The sequence below is a fragment of the Ischnura elegans genome, chromosome 3 (assembly GCF_921293095.1).
Source record: "Ischnura elegans chromosome 3, ioIscEleg1.1, whole genome shotgun sequence".
Lineage (NCBI taxonomy): Eukaryota > Metazoa > Arthropoda > Insecta > Odonata > Coenagrionidae > Ischnura > Ischnura elegans.
Window position 1 is genome coordinate 50,580,161 of NC_060248.1, and position 17,860 is coordinate 50,598,020.

The window sequence follows — 17,860 nt, forward strand, 5'->3', positions numbered from 1 at the left end:
ACAGGGGATGACAGTTGACTTTTTACGGAAGCTTGAGCAGTATTCTTTGAATGTCGCAGGATTCATCACGGTTCCTTGGGCGCGGCACGAGTGATGTGATAATTCTCACGATGATTCAATTCGAATGTGACTTTGTGTGCTACGATTGCGGTAGCATTCGACTCGTTTGACGAATGTTTCCAACGATGCAGTCTAATTAAGCCGGGATTCAATGACGTTCTGGCTAGAATTAAATTATACTCCAGTGAAACTATACATCCCTTGCTCCTTAATGACTCCTCGTCTGCGAGAAGTGCTCATGCATCCGATGGGATTTTGTAGAACTAATTTTCATTACATTTACGCTCCAAAGGTTCCACTTTTTGCGTAAAATTGTCCATTGTTGATTCTTTAAGCGTCAAATTCGTGAAAGCAGTAGTGATAAAAGGAAATAGGTCAATCGGACGTGGAAAAATATCTCCTTAAACAGAGATCAGGGTTGCCAACGCAACTAATTTATCGAGACGATTCAATAGTATTGGATTTGTTTTTAAATATCAAGTCCAGTAATTTATTCTAGTTTGTTTTTAATATGATAAAAATTCCCCTTAATGGATAACATATCCAATTTAATAATTTAAATGTTTTTTCCTGACTTTTATTGCTGCAATTTCATATTCATAGGGATTCCGGATTGGTCGAGAGTTTAGATATGTGTTTACATTTTGTTTCCGCTTAAATTAAAGAGCTAATTTCTCACTGTGCGACGAATGTGCGCCCAAATTTCCAGGAAAAAATAGAATAGATGTGATCATTATATTCTTCTTCCGCTAAACTTGGCATCTTAATTGGTTTTATCTCACAAAATGCATCCAGAGCTACTGAGCATCATACGATGATTTGCTTTTTTATTTGCAGGGGAACAAAATAATATAACCTTAAATGCCAACCAACAATAACTGCACATAACTCACTACAGAGTTTTAAAGATAGCTCGTACGGGATTGTCTTAATTAATGGGTTAAAAATCGTTAAACATGCAATGAAGGGACGTAAAAGCCGATGAATACAGCAACATTTGTTAAAAAATGTGATATGTGCATATTGCATGTTAAATTATTATTTATATTTTTATTCATATCTAAAGGTCATTTGGTTATACCTGTATCCAAATAAAATCCTGTGTACCGAATGTATAACAATTTTTGTATGAAGAGTGATTTCACATTTATCGGACTACCCAAATAACCATATCACCATCACATATTAGAATAGTTCGTCTCAATGAAATTCATAAATTGGAATCTATTTCTACATATTAATTTTTATCCCACATTAAATTTTATGCTTATTCTTTTTCGTGTCCAATCAATGTTGCATCAATATCACTGCTGAGTGCCTCTTAAGTTTTAACTTTTGGCATCTTCTTCATGGATGTTATTTAACTGATCGCAGTATTTTAAATTCAGGAGGCTTGCTAAAGTTGGTTGATTTGTTTAAATTTCGATTACGTGGCTCAGTGAACATTCATAACTTCGAAAGTTAAAGTACATAAGTACTATAAGCGATTTGATAGCCTCATAGTAGTATATTCCCTGGAAGTTGCTTGGAAAGAAGATAATTTTTTTCTAAATCTTCTTCCATGAGTTCATAAGCTTATATTTACCTTTAAAACTATAGGCAAGGAAATTTGCCAGATCTTAAAATATTGCTCAGGGAGAAATATTTGATTTATATTTAAGATCCGAAGATACAGTCAAAGTTGGTTTCCCTTTTTCAGTCGTTATGAGCACTGCGGACATTAATCTTGTCACTTGCAGTTGAATATATCTCCCTGCTTTTTTTTCTGGACGCAAGACAGAATCTGACTACCGTTTGCTATTTTTTGCGAGGTCTGGACTTAAATTTGGAAATGAATGAGTCCAATACCCGCTGGCAATGTCTCCTTTTAATCGAGCTCATGGCCAAGAACATTTCTTCCTCCACAAAGGGTGGAAGATTCGTCAAAAGCTTTCTTAGAATCATTCATTCCTCAACAATTTGTGAACTAAATTTACTATTGCTTCCGTAGCAATGTATTTTACCCTATTATTTATGAGCTGAAGGGTTTTTTTTGGCATGGCTCATAAATTGAAAATCTCCTATTGGAAATTTTTCCGCAAAATTTTCAAATTATCCCAATGCTTTTTTTTTAAGTGTCGCCTTGCCATCAAAGAAGACGTATTAGGAGAATTTAGGGGTAATACAACCATTGCCAGTTTTTTTATAGGTCACAAAACTAGAAGCTATAACTGAAAGGGATAAATTGAATTGAAACATTGAATTGTATCTGCAATAAATAATTTAATAAACATTGGAATGAATACAAATATATTTTATAACATATGAACAACTGATACATTAATATAGAATGTTATTTTTGGGCATTTAAACCGCCATAACTTTAGTAATCAGCTAAATGCGTCAAACATTTTTATTTTAACCAAAATACTGTGAATGAAAGAAAGATTAGACGTATTAACAATAAAATACGCTGTTAATTCCGTAATTTATTTAAAAATTACAAACGGTTTTGGCTGTCGCGCCATTATCAAGTACATAAATACCCCATATAAAGGTAACTTTATGTACTTGATAATGTCGTTACAGCCGAAACCAGTGGTAATTTTTAAATAAATTGTGGAATGTAACGAACTGTTTTTCATTGCTAATATGGAGCCCTTCCACCTTCAATTTTCTTCAAGTTTCGATTTAAATATTAGAGGTGTTGAAGCTAAGATGAGTTTGTTTTCCATGTCCTTAATGTTCACGTACTTAAATGTTCATTTATTTATTGTCTTTTATGATGCAAAAAACGCAGTACAAAAATTACCTCGTTCTTAAACCTTCCTGGCAGGAGTAGTCTTCGCTGATCCTTGGAACTGATACATTTCGAGATATGTATGATCTTAGGTGTTCCCGGCGTATCAGTTGCAGAAAGGTTTCTCGGGTTTTCCACCGGTTGATGTCGTCCATGTCTCCCGACGTTTCGATCCGTGACTTGCTCCTCAGGGCATCCTGAGGATGATCTTGCTCCTGAGGATGATCAGCAAGTCGCGGATCGAAACGTCAGGAGACATGGACGACATCAACAGTGGCGCCGACTCCATGGGGCCTGAGGGGGCCCGAGCCCCCTCAAAGATTCGTTTGGGGGGGCGGAGCCCCCTCAATATTTCAAGAAAATAATGAAGTTATATTACGCTTTTTGAAATCACAAAAATATATTGGTAATTTTTATTTCCCATGTTTGACGATAGTTACCTTTTAAAATAAATTCAATAATGTGTTAAAACAAATAATTATAAGGTGAAGCAGGTTGACTGAATCAGGTGGTGTGAATCATGATAGTGTTCCGGTGCTGCGACACACTTTGAATTTAACCTCTTCCCGGGGCAAGACCTCGGATATGGGCCCCCCCAATATTTTTTATAAGTCGGCGCCCCTGGACATCAACCGGTGGAAAACCCGAGAAACCTTTCTGCAACATTTCGAGATATTTAACATTCATATGACGAATCGTTGTAGTTGATTAGGAGCAGATATTCAGCTGGCTCCTTAAATAACTCCCGCATCGTCTTCATTCTTTTGCTATTTTATCCACTATTCATGGCTCTGTGGAGCTTTCACTCAGCCTGGTGTGTGCTACTAGTGATAACGTTTGTTCGTTAGGTGTTAACCATCTATCATCCCCCGGCGCGTTGTTAGGCGTAATTCTCGCGGAATGTACTCCCCTGCGTGCAGGCCGATGCCATGATATCGCAGTGGCGCCTCTGCTGGGGTCCGGTGTCGTGTCCGTGTTATGAGCTCAAGTTCCATATTTTTCCCGTCGGATATTCACGCATTCCGATTCCCTCGGGATCATAAAAGGGTCCAGTTGCTCCCTCTGGGCCTCATTTCCACCGACCTTGTTCTTTACTCCCTCGCAACCATTTCATGTGCTGATGAAATAAACTCTTTGTGACGCGTTCAATGTGAATTTTTGCATCTCACATGAGGAGACCATTATCTTACCCAGACTTGAAATATCAGGCAGACAATTTTGCACGATTTTGTAATTTTCAGCCCCTATTTGACCTAATGCGAACAAATTATAAAGTATCATATTCTGCCAAGTCACATAAACACCTCGGTTTAGATTGACTTTTTGAAAGGCATTACCATGCTACGTTGCATTAATGCCTTAATATTGGTAATGACGAGTTACCAGTGTTCACTAATGATGAAAATGATAAATTTTGCCTCACCTGTTAACCTGAAATAAATCATCAAACATATAAATTCTAAAACTATCATCGGTAGGTACTTAATGTGTTTAGGGTGATGCATTGTGTTAGAACCCGTTGTGTATTTCACAAACGAACGTCGAGATATAGATATCACTGTTTTATGATAAATCGAGCCAAATTTTCCTAAAATATTTTTAAGTTAGGTAGCATGCCTTTTGATTCGAATGAGAAGGTTCAGGTAGTGTATAATAAATACATTAATAAATAAATTCAGGTCATATAGTAATTAATTATCAACTATCATTTAAGAAAAACAGGCTAAATAAAACTATTTTATATTGTTAGGTATTGGATCAATGCATTGGTAAAATTTATGTTATGCTGAAATAGAACATTTTCTCTTCTAGCACACTGCATTTTAACATATATCCATTTCTTTGAGTCCATCTTTAGTATCTTGATTAAATAGCTAATAAGGCTGTAAAAAATGCACACTATTTTAAGTAATAGTTAATGCTCATATATTGTTTTTATGCCTGACATCATGTTTCTTCACGATGCATTTTAAAAATATCAATTTAGTAAACCTATAAAGTTTTATCAGAAGAATTCAATAATAAAAAAATAAATATCCGAGTAATTTAAGAATAAATTTCCTCTCAGAAACTTGTCTACCAAACGTTTTAAATTCATTGTTGCAAATTTATTATATATTTTTATGAATTTATGCAACAGGTACAAATTTGATTCGGTTTATTCGGTTTTACATTATCATGAAGAAAATTGTCCTATAACTTAATGCAATAGCTGTTTGCCCATTTAACGGGTTTCCAGTGTTAAGTAATTGGGGGTAACCATTGACGATTCCTTAAAGTGGCATCAACATATCAACAGTCTAACAAATGTTATGCGACACACACTGGCACATTTTTATTTCATCAAAAATAAATGTCCTGTAAGCTTCCAAAAGATAATTTATAACGCTTTAGTACGTACATTCGAGACTAAGCTATGCCATTTTTTGTTGGGGTGGCGCATATTTGAACTCCTTAAAACCTGCCGTTTTTTTACAAGAAAGAATTTTACGTATTATTTTGAAAAAGGACAGATTTGAAAGATCCTTCCCACTTTTTCTTCATTTGCATTTGCTTCCGTTGAGGGATATATATATTTATAAGGTCCTACGATTTTTTTATGCTAGAAGTGGTAACTCTCAAATACGAATTATTGTCTGACTGAAAACTGAAAGTCCCTGCCTTCTCCCTTTACCCTACGTAAAAGAAGTGTGCCCTCACCACAACCAAATTTGACTTTGTTCAAAAGATGTTTTTTGTATGTAGGACCAAAGGTTTTTAATTTTTTACCCCAGTCATGCTTTATTTCTAAATCTTTGAAAAAGTTTTTACGAAATGCACATTCTTGGCTTCTCATTAAAGAAAGAGAAGAAAAAATATTATTTTAAAATATAGTTGTAAATGAATTATTATTATATTGAATTGTTAATTATTATTATTATACATTTTTTTTCGTTGTTATTTTTCATGTACCCACTTAAGCTTTGTTAAAATATATTGGCAAGATAACACAAAATGAACTACACTATATGTAAAGCATAATAAATTATTATTTTGGATGGTAGCCTCAAGCAGGTTATCCTTCGAGGCTACCTAAAATTACTTAATTTTGTTATTGTTATTGAACTTGTCTTTGGAGTAATAAAATTAATTATTATTATTTTTATTATTAGTTACCAATTTACTTGTTTTCTGAAGTCTACCCAAAGGAACCGAACTAGGGGGCCAACCTTATACAGTATTTAACCACCATGGCAATGAAGCCAATTGATCGGTAGATACCTTTATTAGGATAAGAAATTTTCTAAGTTACCTTCGCCTCAAAATTTACGTTACCATTACATGACAACTTTTATCGGAGAAATTCAGAATAATTTTCTCCCTCGTTATTCATAATACAGCTGCCTTCACTTAGACCGCGGGCAGTTGGCTGCTCTACTTCTACTGCCATTAAGATTTTCTATTCAGCGTCCTTCCCTCTGCAAAGAATAAAGTAATTTTTATATTATGAAAGGTCAGAAACATCGGTTTTTATGTTGTGTAAGATGAAATCTCTCTTCTTGTGATTGTCCTCCGTAAATATCTGATATTTCTTTTATACTTAGATATGCTCGCTTCCCGTAACTGTCGCTTCATAAAAGGAAAAAGAATTTGTCGCCTCCCGGAGACCTTGCCCAAAAGAAGTCCTTTCTGCGTTCTCAATCCTTTGTACCTTTTATAAAGCGCCCCTTACCAGATATATTACATTTTTATATAGGACAATGTTTCTAAAGCCGCTTCATGCGCTCGCATATGCAAACGAAGGAGAGGATATGGAAGTGCTCTCCTCCCATGGAATCAAATTCAAAGATTGGATTTTCCGTGCCTCCTCGCTTCCTCTTGGGAAATCCCTCGCTTCTTTTCAAACCGTTCCAATCAAAAGAAATCCCAAATCCGACTTCATTGTCGGTGTAAAATGGTTCATCCGAAATTTAACCCCATCAATTCTCGCCAGCTGAGGACGTTTGGTCCGTATCCTTCCAGATGGGATTCGTCTCCGCAATTTTTTGTGTGCTATTCGTTGAAAACTCGAGTGTTAGAAACGTAAGAAATTTGACACGTGTTAGTATCAATCAACGGAAATATCTGTGAACAGTCATGAAAAGTGAAACACGGCCATTACATTTTCTGCGAGAAAGTTAGTGGTTTAAGAGGACAGTAGGGATTTTAGGGCTTACATCGATCACCCATCACCCCTTAATATATTCCTGATGGTCTATGGATGATGTAATGGTCAGTAAGAGTATTATGAGACTATGCTATTTTGAATTCGCGTCTAGTGGACGAGCTCTCTTATGGATAAAGTTGCTCAAACAGTTCATGATATTGGCTTTTTACTCATCCATTTTTCAAGAAAAATTCCATTTGATTATATTTCCGATTTAAAGTTAAGAATAGTAGTAAGATGCATAGGCCTATCCTATTTTATCGTTAAACCAATCTTATATAGAACATGATTCCATTAGTACGATTTTTCACTCAATACCTTGTCCTTATGCATATTACAAGCTTGGAAGGTAATAAAGATTATAGAGACAATTTTTTCCCTTACATTAAGTTCACGTTGTGTTCAACGCATTTTCAAGTTGATCAATATTTTTACATACCATTTTATATTGAACGTGACTATTATCTGGGAATCCGAAAAAGCTTAATAATTTTCCAACGAAACCTCTCAGGACAAAATTAACCTTGTAATCAAGTACTGTGACCTGATCGCCTAGCTCTCTTTCTCTGTGAAAATGTTTTGCGAGTTGAAAGATCAAGAGTAAAATAATTTTTACCTGTCCTTAAGCTCATCTCAGGTGCGGTGGTGTGAATTCCGCGAGGGGTCCTAGCAAAAGTTACGGCCAATTTGGCAAGATGCTAACCGTTTTGAGTCGCTTAGTTCGTCCCGATCTCCTTAGCGCCGACCCTTTCGCGCTTTGCTCGAAGTTTGTGTACCGAAATGCTAATCCAACCGTTTCTGCGTGCCTCATTTGCTTTTGCCCGCGTGTTGTGTTTGTTTGTTCGCGAAACACGCAGCGGCGAAAAGCATTTCGGGCTCCCCTGAAACGCCGCTAAATTTTATCCCTTTTAATTCCCGCGGTCCACATTAGCGAATATCGATGTCGGAAAACTTCCTCACTCTCTGAGAAGATCCCTTAAGACCTTTGTTGCCGCCAACTTTGATACCAAATGATAATGGGAATATTTCGGCTCGTTCGGGCTCTCACCTCCGGGTGGGGATAAAAGACGCAAGTTGTCTGGTTTATGTACTATCGATGAACCACTTTTAAGACTAGGAATTAAGCGAAGCGCTCACGTAGAAGTTAAGTGCGCCATAATCTGCCTCTCGGTGAAAGAATAATAAAGGTTAGTTTTCACAAAGGAGGTATGTACCTGAGCAAGGAGTTCCGCTTTGTGCATTTTAACCGTTTTTGAAGACATTTTGGGGAATTGGCACCCTAACTCACTTTGCTGATCATCATCATCACTTGGATGAGCGGAGTTTTAGACCATTAGACGCAGGGGTTGCGGGCATAAATTCTGGCTAACTACTGCGAACTCTGTAAGATCCTTAGGTTCCCATTTTCAAACTGCGCCTTGAGGAGAACGAAATGAGTATACGGAAGGTGGAGTTGCGACTGAGTTGTTTTATTTTAACTCAGAAATCGCTCGATATCATTAAGTGGTTTTTTATTGACATACCATCGTCACCACTTAAGAGCAATATTGGATCTTTATCTCATTCAAACCGACTATTGGTAATAATTACGGATGTTGATTTTTTTTCTCGGCAATCCTTAATTAAAATGCCATAAAGCAAGAATAAAAGAAAGGAATCAGAGATATTGTGATTTGTTCAACTTACTGTTTTACAAAATGTTAATTCTGGTTTGTAATGTCTTTGTATGTAATTTGAATAAAATACCTTCAACGTCATTTTGTTTCATATTTACTGAAGGTCTTACCTAGCCATCGGTTATGGAATGATGTTAGACCAGTGTAAGCTATTGTTTAAGTTATTGGTGAAAGTTTAATCAATCATAGGTCCTGAGTGTAATCACTGGTAAAACCCCTCAAACATAAAAAATATAAACCATTGATTTATAATCTAGGCTTTATATCCAATGTATTGCCGCCTTTTTCCTGTTTGAAATGAACACACAATGATTTATTTGCAATAAAAACTTATATCAAAATTGTTTTGGTTACCGCTCAACTGGAACCTGAGCGGTGAATGAACAATATGCTGAGAAATTGATTTTATACTTTTAATTAGGTCGACAGTTCTAATTAGCGTAATTTTACTCATGATTGTATTTGGAATAATCGATCCATTAACAGTGGGAGCCCTGATAAAATTTTGCGTTGCGTCCCTAGTTTCCTAAAAATGTCATACTGAAGCATTGACGAAGTCGTTTACTCGATGTGCGTTGGCCTTAAAAACCAAATCATGTTAAGGTGCATAGAATACACTAACTCCTTCAACAAGGGGAAAAGTTTGTATAAAATAATAGCATTCAATTGATTCGGCTTTTACTTTGTTAAAATCCACGTTGAAATGAAAATACACTACCTTGGTAACTTTTCACTGGAAAATTATTTATTGGTACGACGCGTTTCAACGCTGAGGCGTCATTCTCAAGTACACTGTTTATAATATCGACAATCCAATATATACCCAAATTCTGGCAGGGGGGAGGGAGAAGGGGTATAAGGGGGGGAAATTTGGGGAGGAGTGGGAGGGTTGGTGAGGGAATGGTTGGGAAGCGTGACTAAGCCCACGCTAGGAGAGGCAGGTAAGGTTCCTCGGCCGGGGGAAAGGGTCGGTTTGGAGAGGAGTAAATTGTGAAGGTTAAGTGCAGTGGTAATGAGAGGTGAAGACAATTAAGGACATGTCCAAACTCAAATTTCTTTTTATCTCCAACTCCTCCAGGATGTCCAACTTCCTCCCCTTCTTGACTTTGTGTAAAATGTCCGGTTCGAAGTCACTGTGATGTCCTTCTTCCCACAGGTGCTTTACAAAGTGGGATTGCTGTAAATTGTGGGTACATAAACACCTTTTGTGCTCTTCAGTTCTGGGCCGAAACGCCCTACCCGTCTGCCCCACATACACTGCGTCACAATCATTACACTTGAGTTTATATATACCGTTGCTTACCCACTTTTTCACTTTATCTTTTGTTATATTAAGGATATTCCTTAAGGTAGCGTGGTTGTAAAACGTTGGTTTAAATTCTTTGGGGAAGACACTGGTTAGTTTTTCAGTCAGCCACCCGTGATATGGTAGTTTACACCATTTAAACTCACTGTTTCTTTCCGTGTTATGGTATAAAATGCTGTTGGTTCTTATAGATTGTTTTTTCTTTCATATTTTTTCTACCTAATCGTCTGAATAACCATCCCTTTTAGCTAAAAATTTAATAGTATTCAGTTCTTTTTCGAAATTGTTTTTAGAAAGGAGGATGTCCAGTAGCCGGTTAATTAAGTAATGGAAAGTGGATAGTTTTTGTGAGAAGTGGTGATGGGAGGTGGCTGGTATGGCAAGATCTTTAACGGAGTTTTTCCGGAAAATGGCGAAATCAAATTTTTCACTCGTCCTTGATATAGTCAAGTCAAGAAAATTTAGTTTCCCTTCGTTCCGACGCGTTTCGCCTCAGCGTCGAAACGCGTCGTACCAATAAATAATTTTCTAGTGAAATGTTACCAAGGTTGTGTACTTTCATTTCAAAATAATAGCGGTTAAAAATATGGAGTAAGCAAACATTTAAGTACGAGTTAAAGTGTCTAAATATACCATTACGAAAGTAATTTATGTTGATCAATTAAATTAGTTTCAATTTTTTAATGAAATTGAATTTCAATTCCAACTTCTTGAGCATGATGGAACAGAGGCACATAAATTAGGTCAATTCAGAGGATTGCTGGTAGGTTTTTTCGATAAGTGGAAAGGCTTGAAAATTTGTACTACGATGAAAATGTGTTACAATTTATACATGACGTCTATCACGTCTTTCGAGTGTCTTATCATTACCCAAAACTCCTTAATTTTAAATTTTAGTAAAGTTAACAAAAAAATTAAATGTATTAAAATCACGTTGTTACTTTAAGTGATGGTTTGTTTCTACCGAGAGTTTTTTTTGCAATATCTGTCGTCACTATTGATGCATCAAAATTTCTACATTGAATGAGTTTCGTAACCTTCTAATCAGCACCAGCAAATAATTAATTCCCACACGCTTGGTCTTTTCTCTCTTTGCATAGGTATACTGCTAGGAAGACCGCTATTATTTCCTTCTCTAAATTCCCCTAACTTATTTTCCCCCTTTTTTCCTTCCAGGCATTCCCTCGGCTTGAGGAGCTCCGTGTGGTTGGCTCCGGTGTGCCCGCCATCGGCCGCCACTCCTTCTGGGGCGTCCCGGCCCTCCGCACACTCGACCTCTCTGGCAACCGGCTGACCGCGCTGCTGGATCACCACTTCGTCGGCCTGGCCGACCTCCGATACCTGCGACTCGACAACAATCGGATCGAGAGCGCCCCGTCCGCCTCCTTCCGGCACCTGCACGAACTCAATACGCTCTCCCTGGCGCACAACCGACTAAAAGAACTCGTGCCCAGGCTCTTCTTCCGCCTAGGCAAGTTGAGAAACCTTGATCTGAGCCACAATGCTCTGGGGAGCCTGGATCCAGAGGTGAGTTGCTTCTTTCGTGATATTTTTGGTAATCGTGTTTTTTTTTCTTGAAGGTAAGAGGGCACGTAATGGAAAAACTGAGTGCAAGAATCAGTCAATGACGTCACAATAGGTATCAATTTACCTCTCCCACGCCCCATTTTCCAGGCTCACTCCCTCTGATCTACTTCCCCTCATCCTGGCTGCGTTTTTTTCCTTTCATGCAATTATCCAATATCAAATCAAATGGCGGTAAAATTATTGATGCCTCTGGAATTACTTCGTTGGCCCCGTTAGTTATTTTTATATTACCACTTAATAAACTTAAACTTAAGCCTGAAATGGGATGCTTATAATCATCTCATTTCAAGCTTGATCGATTCGAGACTTTGATTTGAACTATGAAATGGAAATGGCCTATGTCTTTCCCGTTTATATATTTCTTTGGATTGGTACTCTTCTGTTTGTCCCCGTTGGTAGCGTTCCACAACGAATTCATCGTTCAGTAAATAAATTATATCGAATTAGGAATTCAATGCGTTTTAATTTACTGAGTGATTACCTCTTTTTGTGAAAATTAGAATCCGACATGGCATTAGAGGAAGTTCTTCCGACCGTCTGTCAGTAGGAAGTATCTCTTTTGGATATAAAATGTGAGTCCCTTTAAAAATGCACATGCTGTCTTGACTATTTGCGAAATTAAGATTTTTAATCCCTTCAGAAATGACATCTTCGTACCAAATATTACATAAATATCAGCTCACTATCAGGAATGACGATCTCTGGTGGTAGGGGGAATTAGGGTCTTCATCTTAGAATGACAACCACCTTTTCACTAAAGTAATAATTATTTGGCTCTTGCAATTAGGTTTTTAATAATTTTTTACCCCAAAAGTATTTATCACGAAAAAAAGGTGAATACCGAATGGTTTTCTTTACTTAATAAACGATAGGGGAGAGTTGAAAAACCTTGCTAGATGGAAGGATGACGGGAGGAAAGGAAGTCGTGCCGGTAAGAGCACAACTCTTGAATAGAATGCAGGGGTGATAGGCCTCATTCCGAAATGAATAGGGTATTTGAGTTTTGAGAATAAAATGCAGGTGTGGGTGCGTAGTTTCATACCCTTAATGATCTTCACCTTAGAGCAAATGCCCTAAGGTGAAGATCATTAAGGGTAAATTGATTCGATAAACCAGTTTTAAACCTTAACAGTTGAAGGATTATTTTTATGGTATAATTTGAAATTTCTATTGAAGCAGATATCCATTAAAATAATGGAAAAAATGTTTAAGATGTTTTACTAATTATTTCGAATGCCCCTTCATTTATTTTTATATTACGTCAAGATAATGGAAATAATCATCTCATTTCAGGCATTTGACACCTGTGTAATCTATGAATAAACTGCGTCAAGGGCTTATTCTGTGTATCAACTGCCTATACACCAAGATTTTTAGTTAAAACGCCGAATCACTGAATAGAAAGAACATGATACAGCCTCAGATCAATACATGAAGCTGTTAAATTGCCATGAAAGCGAGCAATACCAATCGGAGGGACATTAGAATTCGTATTTTTCCAGTAATGGATGTGACCAGGGTGGCTGCCTGCAATAATGTGCATTAAGATTTTATGCACTTTTTATGTGAATGAATATGGCAGAAAAAAACCTTTAGTAAGTGTAAAATATTGTGCACATCACTAATATACGTTTGGCATCCGTATTAAAGATAGATTGTGGTTCGTTAACCATTCAGGTATGAGTGCAAATTCTGCATTGTAATCACAATGTGAGAGATAGTTTAACTATTCATAATGTTGATGAAACCTTCTCAGTAATTATTCTGCGAAGCGAAATTTTATCAGGTGCGAACTCACGTAATAATATGCAGTAATTCGTAAATACTTTTAAACAGGTAGTTGCTTCTTTGCAGCGCAGAGTAACCCTTTGAGTAGACGAGGACCTTGGCTAAACATAGATCTAATTTCAACAGGCACGAATGGCGTGACGTCTATACACCTGACGTGATGGAAGGTATTAAGCAGGTCGGAGGAGCATGTCTTCCCTTCATTAAAATGATGATCCTGTATAAGCTCTTCCCTCGCAAATTGCATTGAGCTTGAAATTACGTAACGGAGTGTTATCTTTAAGCATCCAATCCTAAGCTCTGTAAATTATGTACCGCCTTAGCAAGAAAAGTGTTACGTATATTTCTAGAGAGTGGACTGAAATTAACATGAAATAGGGAAATTTGCATTATAAACTAGCTCGGCGTCATTAGGCTTTCTGAGCTCATTTCATCGCCAGGTTTCATGCTATGTTTTGATGTAATTTCATTTAAATAGGTAAATTTTCTTGCACTTCGCCTGAATACTCCACAGCTCCCGAAGTTTTAACTACGGGTTATATTACGAGTCATGATGCTTTAATTATGGTAAAAATACATAGTTACTGAAAAGATGATACGGTGAACAACCTTGGGTACCTTTTTAGGTACTTTAATAGGTTAATATCGACGGTAATCATGGCGGACGGGTACAGGTAGTCCATAGCATATCCTACTTACTTTCATTCCATCTAAAAATCGTATTATCTCCCTGCCCCTTTCTCGTTCACCCAACATTCTTCCCCCCATTACTTTGGATTTGCAGGGTTAAAACGTGGTGGAAGTATTCGGGAGATATTGTGTGATAATTTTGAAATTTGTCAGAAATGCGCAAAGCAGTATGATATTTTTAAATAGTTGTCATTATAAAACATATTTAATTGAAATCGGTTGTCATATACCTACTTGATTTGTGTGAGTAGGCTGAAGTTTACGAATTCAAATCTGGTTCTTTTTTGGGACACGAATAAAAAAAATTGGAAAATTTTTGTGGCATATGTAATGAAAGATGGCAGGAACACGTGCTTAAATTCAGTTATCATTTTGAAACTTATCTGATCGAAATTGGTTGACAAATAAGGATTCATTTGCATCGGCTGCAATAGCATATTCATTCTTGGTGTCTGCAAGAGAGGTGTTTTGCGATAATTTTGAAAGTTGAGGGAAATATAAAATGAAAAGGCAGGATGACATGTTTTAAAAAGGTTATCATTTTAAAACATAATTGGTTGAAATTGGTTGACAAATACTTCATTTGTGTATGTACGTTTTCAAAGTCCCCTCTCCGCTAAGAGCTCGCTCCATCCAAACCTTCTGTCTGATACGTAAGTCACTCAGAAGCTGTCTCTCTTCATTTCCAATACTTCGCCGTTCTTATTCCTTTCCGTCTTCTTCTCTATCTCCGCACCCATATCTCTTGTCTCGTCCTTCCTAAGTATGCATGTTCCCTTACCGATGAAGTTCGCACTCCAGATCAGACTCATCACAACCCTTTTCTTAATAATTTTTATCACAATCTTCTCATTAGCTCCTTCTTGTTCATAAAAGCCACCGTTGTTTACGCAATTCTCTTCCCGATATGTTTACTGGTGCATCCGTTTTCTTCTAATTTGCTTCCCAAATAGTTGAATTGTTATGCCAGCTCAAGATTTTGTCCACATGCTCGTACCCTTTTGTCCACTCTCTCATTATATTTGTTCGGTATGATTTTCAAAAAAGTTTTTTCCATGTCGCTCTTCAAGACATCTACTCTCAATTTTTTAAGCAATCTAAACCTATCGCGCAGCTTCCGAGTCTCTGGCAGCTCCCCGCCTTATTCGATAAACATCTGGGTAACCCTATCAGTACGCCGGTAGCAGTTTTTGACGAATCACGCACCTTTCCTGTGTATTTCATTAAGTTCATGGATTAAGCTCAAAATCACGGACTCTATAGCATTATGTTATGTTGTATTTTATGGGAAATTCAAGTTTCGTCGCGCATTCATAATTTATCGTAAATTTACGTTTTATCGTGCATTCTCATTTTATAGCACTCTATCACCCATTAAAGTTTGAACAATATTGAATTAAAGCTGCTCAAAGCAGCCTATAGCGAATTTTTTTCTTCAAAAATACTTTTCTTATTTTAGGCATTGAGAAAAATGAAGGAAGCGAAAAAGAACTTTATCTTACATGCACTGCATATGGTTAGTACTAGAATCTCTTTTTATAAATCCGAAAGTACTCTGATCGCACGATAGAGAAGTAGGTATAAGGAACTTAAAACGGATTTTCAGAGGGTAAAATCTTATAAGCGTTCCGTCTTGTCAGGCGTAATCTAGGTTTATCAACCATTCACCGCCAATTCTTCTTGAATTCCTTCTTATCATGCCATTCTTAATCTCATTCCTCCTCCTTAGTTCCTACAGAAGTCGTCTTTCTTAATGCTTTCCGGCGCCATTTTGATAACTTAATGCAAATTTGGATTCTTTACACAGTCTTTTAAGGCAAAATACTGAAAACTAACACATTTTAATTCATCGCCATTCATTTAAATTTAAGTATTTGGTTAGACGTTCGTGTATTACGACTTAATTTTCTATTTCCGACAGTGCGATATTTTCCGGAGATTACTTAATTCTTAACTAACGACTTACGCGAGCCACCACCTCAAAAGTAATAACACCACCTTTATAGGTAAAGTTGCCTTTTGAGATGGGGTCCATTTTGAGTAGATAATTATTATAAGAGACTTAATTAATTGACCTACTAGGAGAAAATCGTGCTTTTTTCTGTATCCAGTACCATTGAATGAATACAAAACATGATAGGGGATAGCGTTTAAGCTGTTGAATTACCGCCCTATCTTAGGGTGCCTTCACAGCTCTGCGTTGCGTCGACGCCATGAGAGCTCCCGCCCCCCCCCCCCCAACACGTTTTGCCCTTCATAGCTCAGTGTTGCGAAAACAAATGAAAGTCAAAAAGCGTCGGCTCCTAAAAATCGACCCGGGAGCACATCATCTCATGATTTCGAGCCAAACGCACAATGCATAAGTTGTTTTGTGCATTTTTACGCAATTTCATTTCTTAAAATATTCTTCTTAGCTACAAATAGCATTGGAAGTTAATATGGTGACCATAAAGTCTATAATCATGTTATAGTAATGGCCCTTGTCTATGCATTATTATGACCTTAAAGTTTTATTTCCTAACTCGGAATATACGGAAAATAACAAATTACAATACTCAGTGAATATGAGCAACGTGAAAAGTTATCAGGAACATTTATTTGTGGTAACTGTTGTTGTAACAGATTGTCCCAACCATTTCATCCAAATAGGCTAAACTGAGGGCACTATTGTAAAATGTAAATTGGAAGTTAAACGACCGTAGTCACCCGCAAGGAGCTCTGACGCTGTATTTAGCTTGTGATATCATTGACGGGTGTGTGTTACGCTAACCTATACACCTCAGTTATTGTAGCCTGATCTAGGGTTAACATTTATCTTATGCTTCGGAAATATACGAAATATCTATGCTTAACACTGAAAAATATTATTGAATAATGAAATCAATAGCATTCGTCACTCCCATCAGAGCTAATCTTGCGTATTTGTAAACCTAAGCTTCCCATAAACAAACACCGATTCGAAATCGCTGGCGTACTGCCGCCTTGACGCAGAGAAATCCAACACGATCAGATTTTTCTGCGACGATGCAGCGAGCTGGGGACGTAATTCTGAAAGACGGGCTCTGATTGGCTCGCGAGCCGCGGCGCCAATGCAGCGCCGAACTGTGAAAGCACCCTTAAAAACCCAATTAAAAACCGTAAATTTCATCGTATAGAGTCAATCAAAAGACACTCGTTCATGTCACTATATGGTTGATTTCATGGCTGTACGAGAAATGTAGCGCATTAAAAAGTTTATAAATTCGTCAAATAAACTGCACGAGGTCAGTTTAAGGTGTTTCCCCTCCCGCCGCGGAGGGTCACTCCCACAGGATGCGGATTAAGACTCGAGCGAGGGAGGATCTTCCTAATGAGGGTCTTTTTCGGATTATCTGGACCCGTCCGCCATGATGGCCCCCTCAGACGACACTAACCCTTTAATATCTAAGCCACATGTATTCAACTACTTTTATCCCAATACTATGTGTCGCTAATATATGTCGTCATTGCTTTGAATCATTGAGGAAAGATCAATCTCATTCGATGACCTTTACCGGTTTATCTCAGTCGATGCCCTTTACCGGTTTATCTCATGCGATGTCCGCTAAAAACTATTTAAGGTTCTTTGTCCATTTACGATGCAATGCGGTCGTTTTATCAATTCTCCAAATTAGTGCACTAGAAATATTCTATTTATATTTTGTGTATTCTTTTGAGGTGACATCACTAGATTTTCGGCAATGAAACTAAGTATGAGAAATCGTCTAATTTGATAAGTTCACAGCAACGGTTGGCGAACTGTTCGTTAG

The 17,860-nt window shown here is 37.3% G+C and overlaps 1 protein-coding gene across 1 annotated transcript in view; it reads left to right on the plus strand.

The window, feature by feature from the left end:
* LOC124155759 (insulin-like growth factor-binding protein complex acid labile subunit) overlaps positions 1–17,860 on the plus strand; it is a 464,134-nt gene that overhangs the window by 418,242 nt on the left and 28,032 nt on the right. Inside the window, exon 4 of the mRNA XM_046529845.1 lies at positions 11,184–11,534. Coding sequence (XP_046385801.1) covers positions 11,184–11,534 — 351 coding nt within the window. The remainder of the gene's footprint in view (positions 1–11,183; positions 11,535–17,860) is intronic.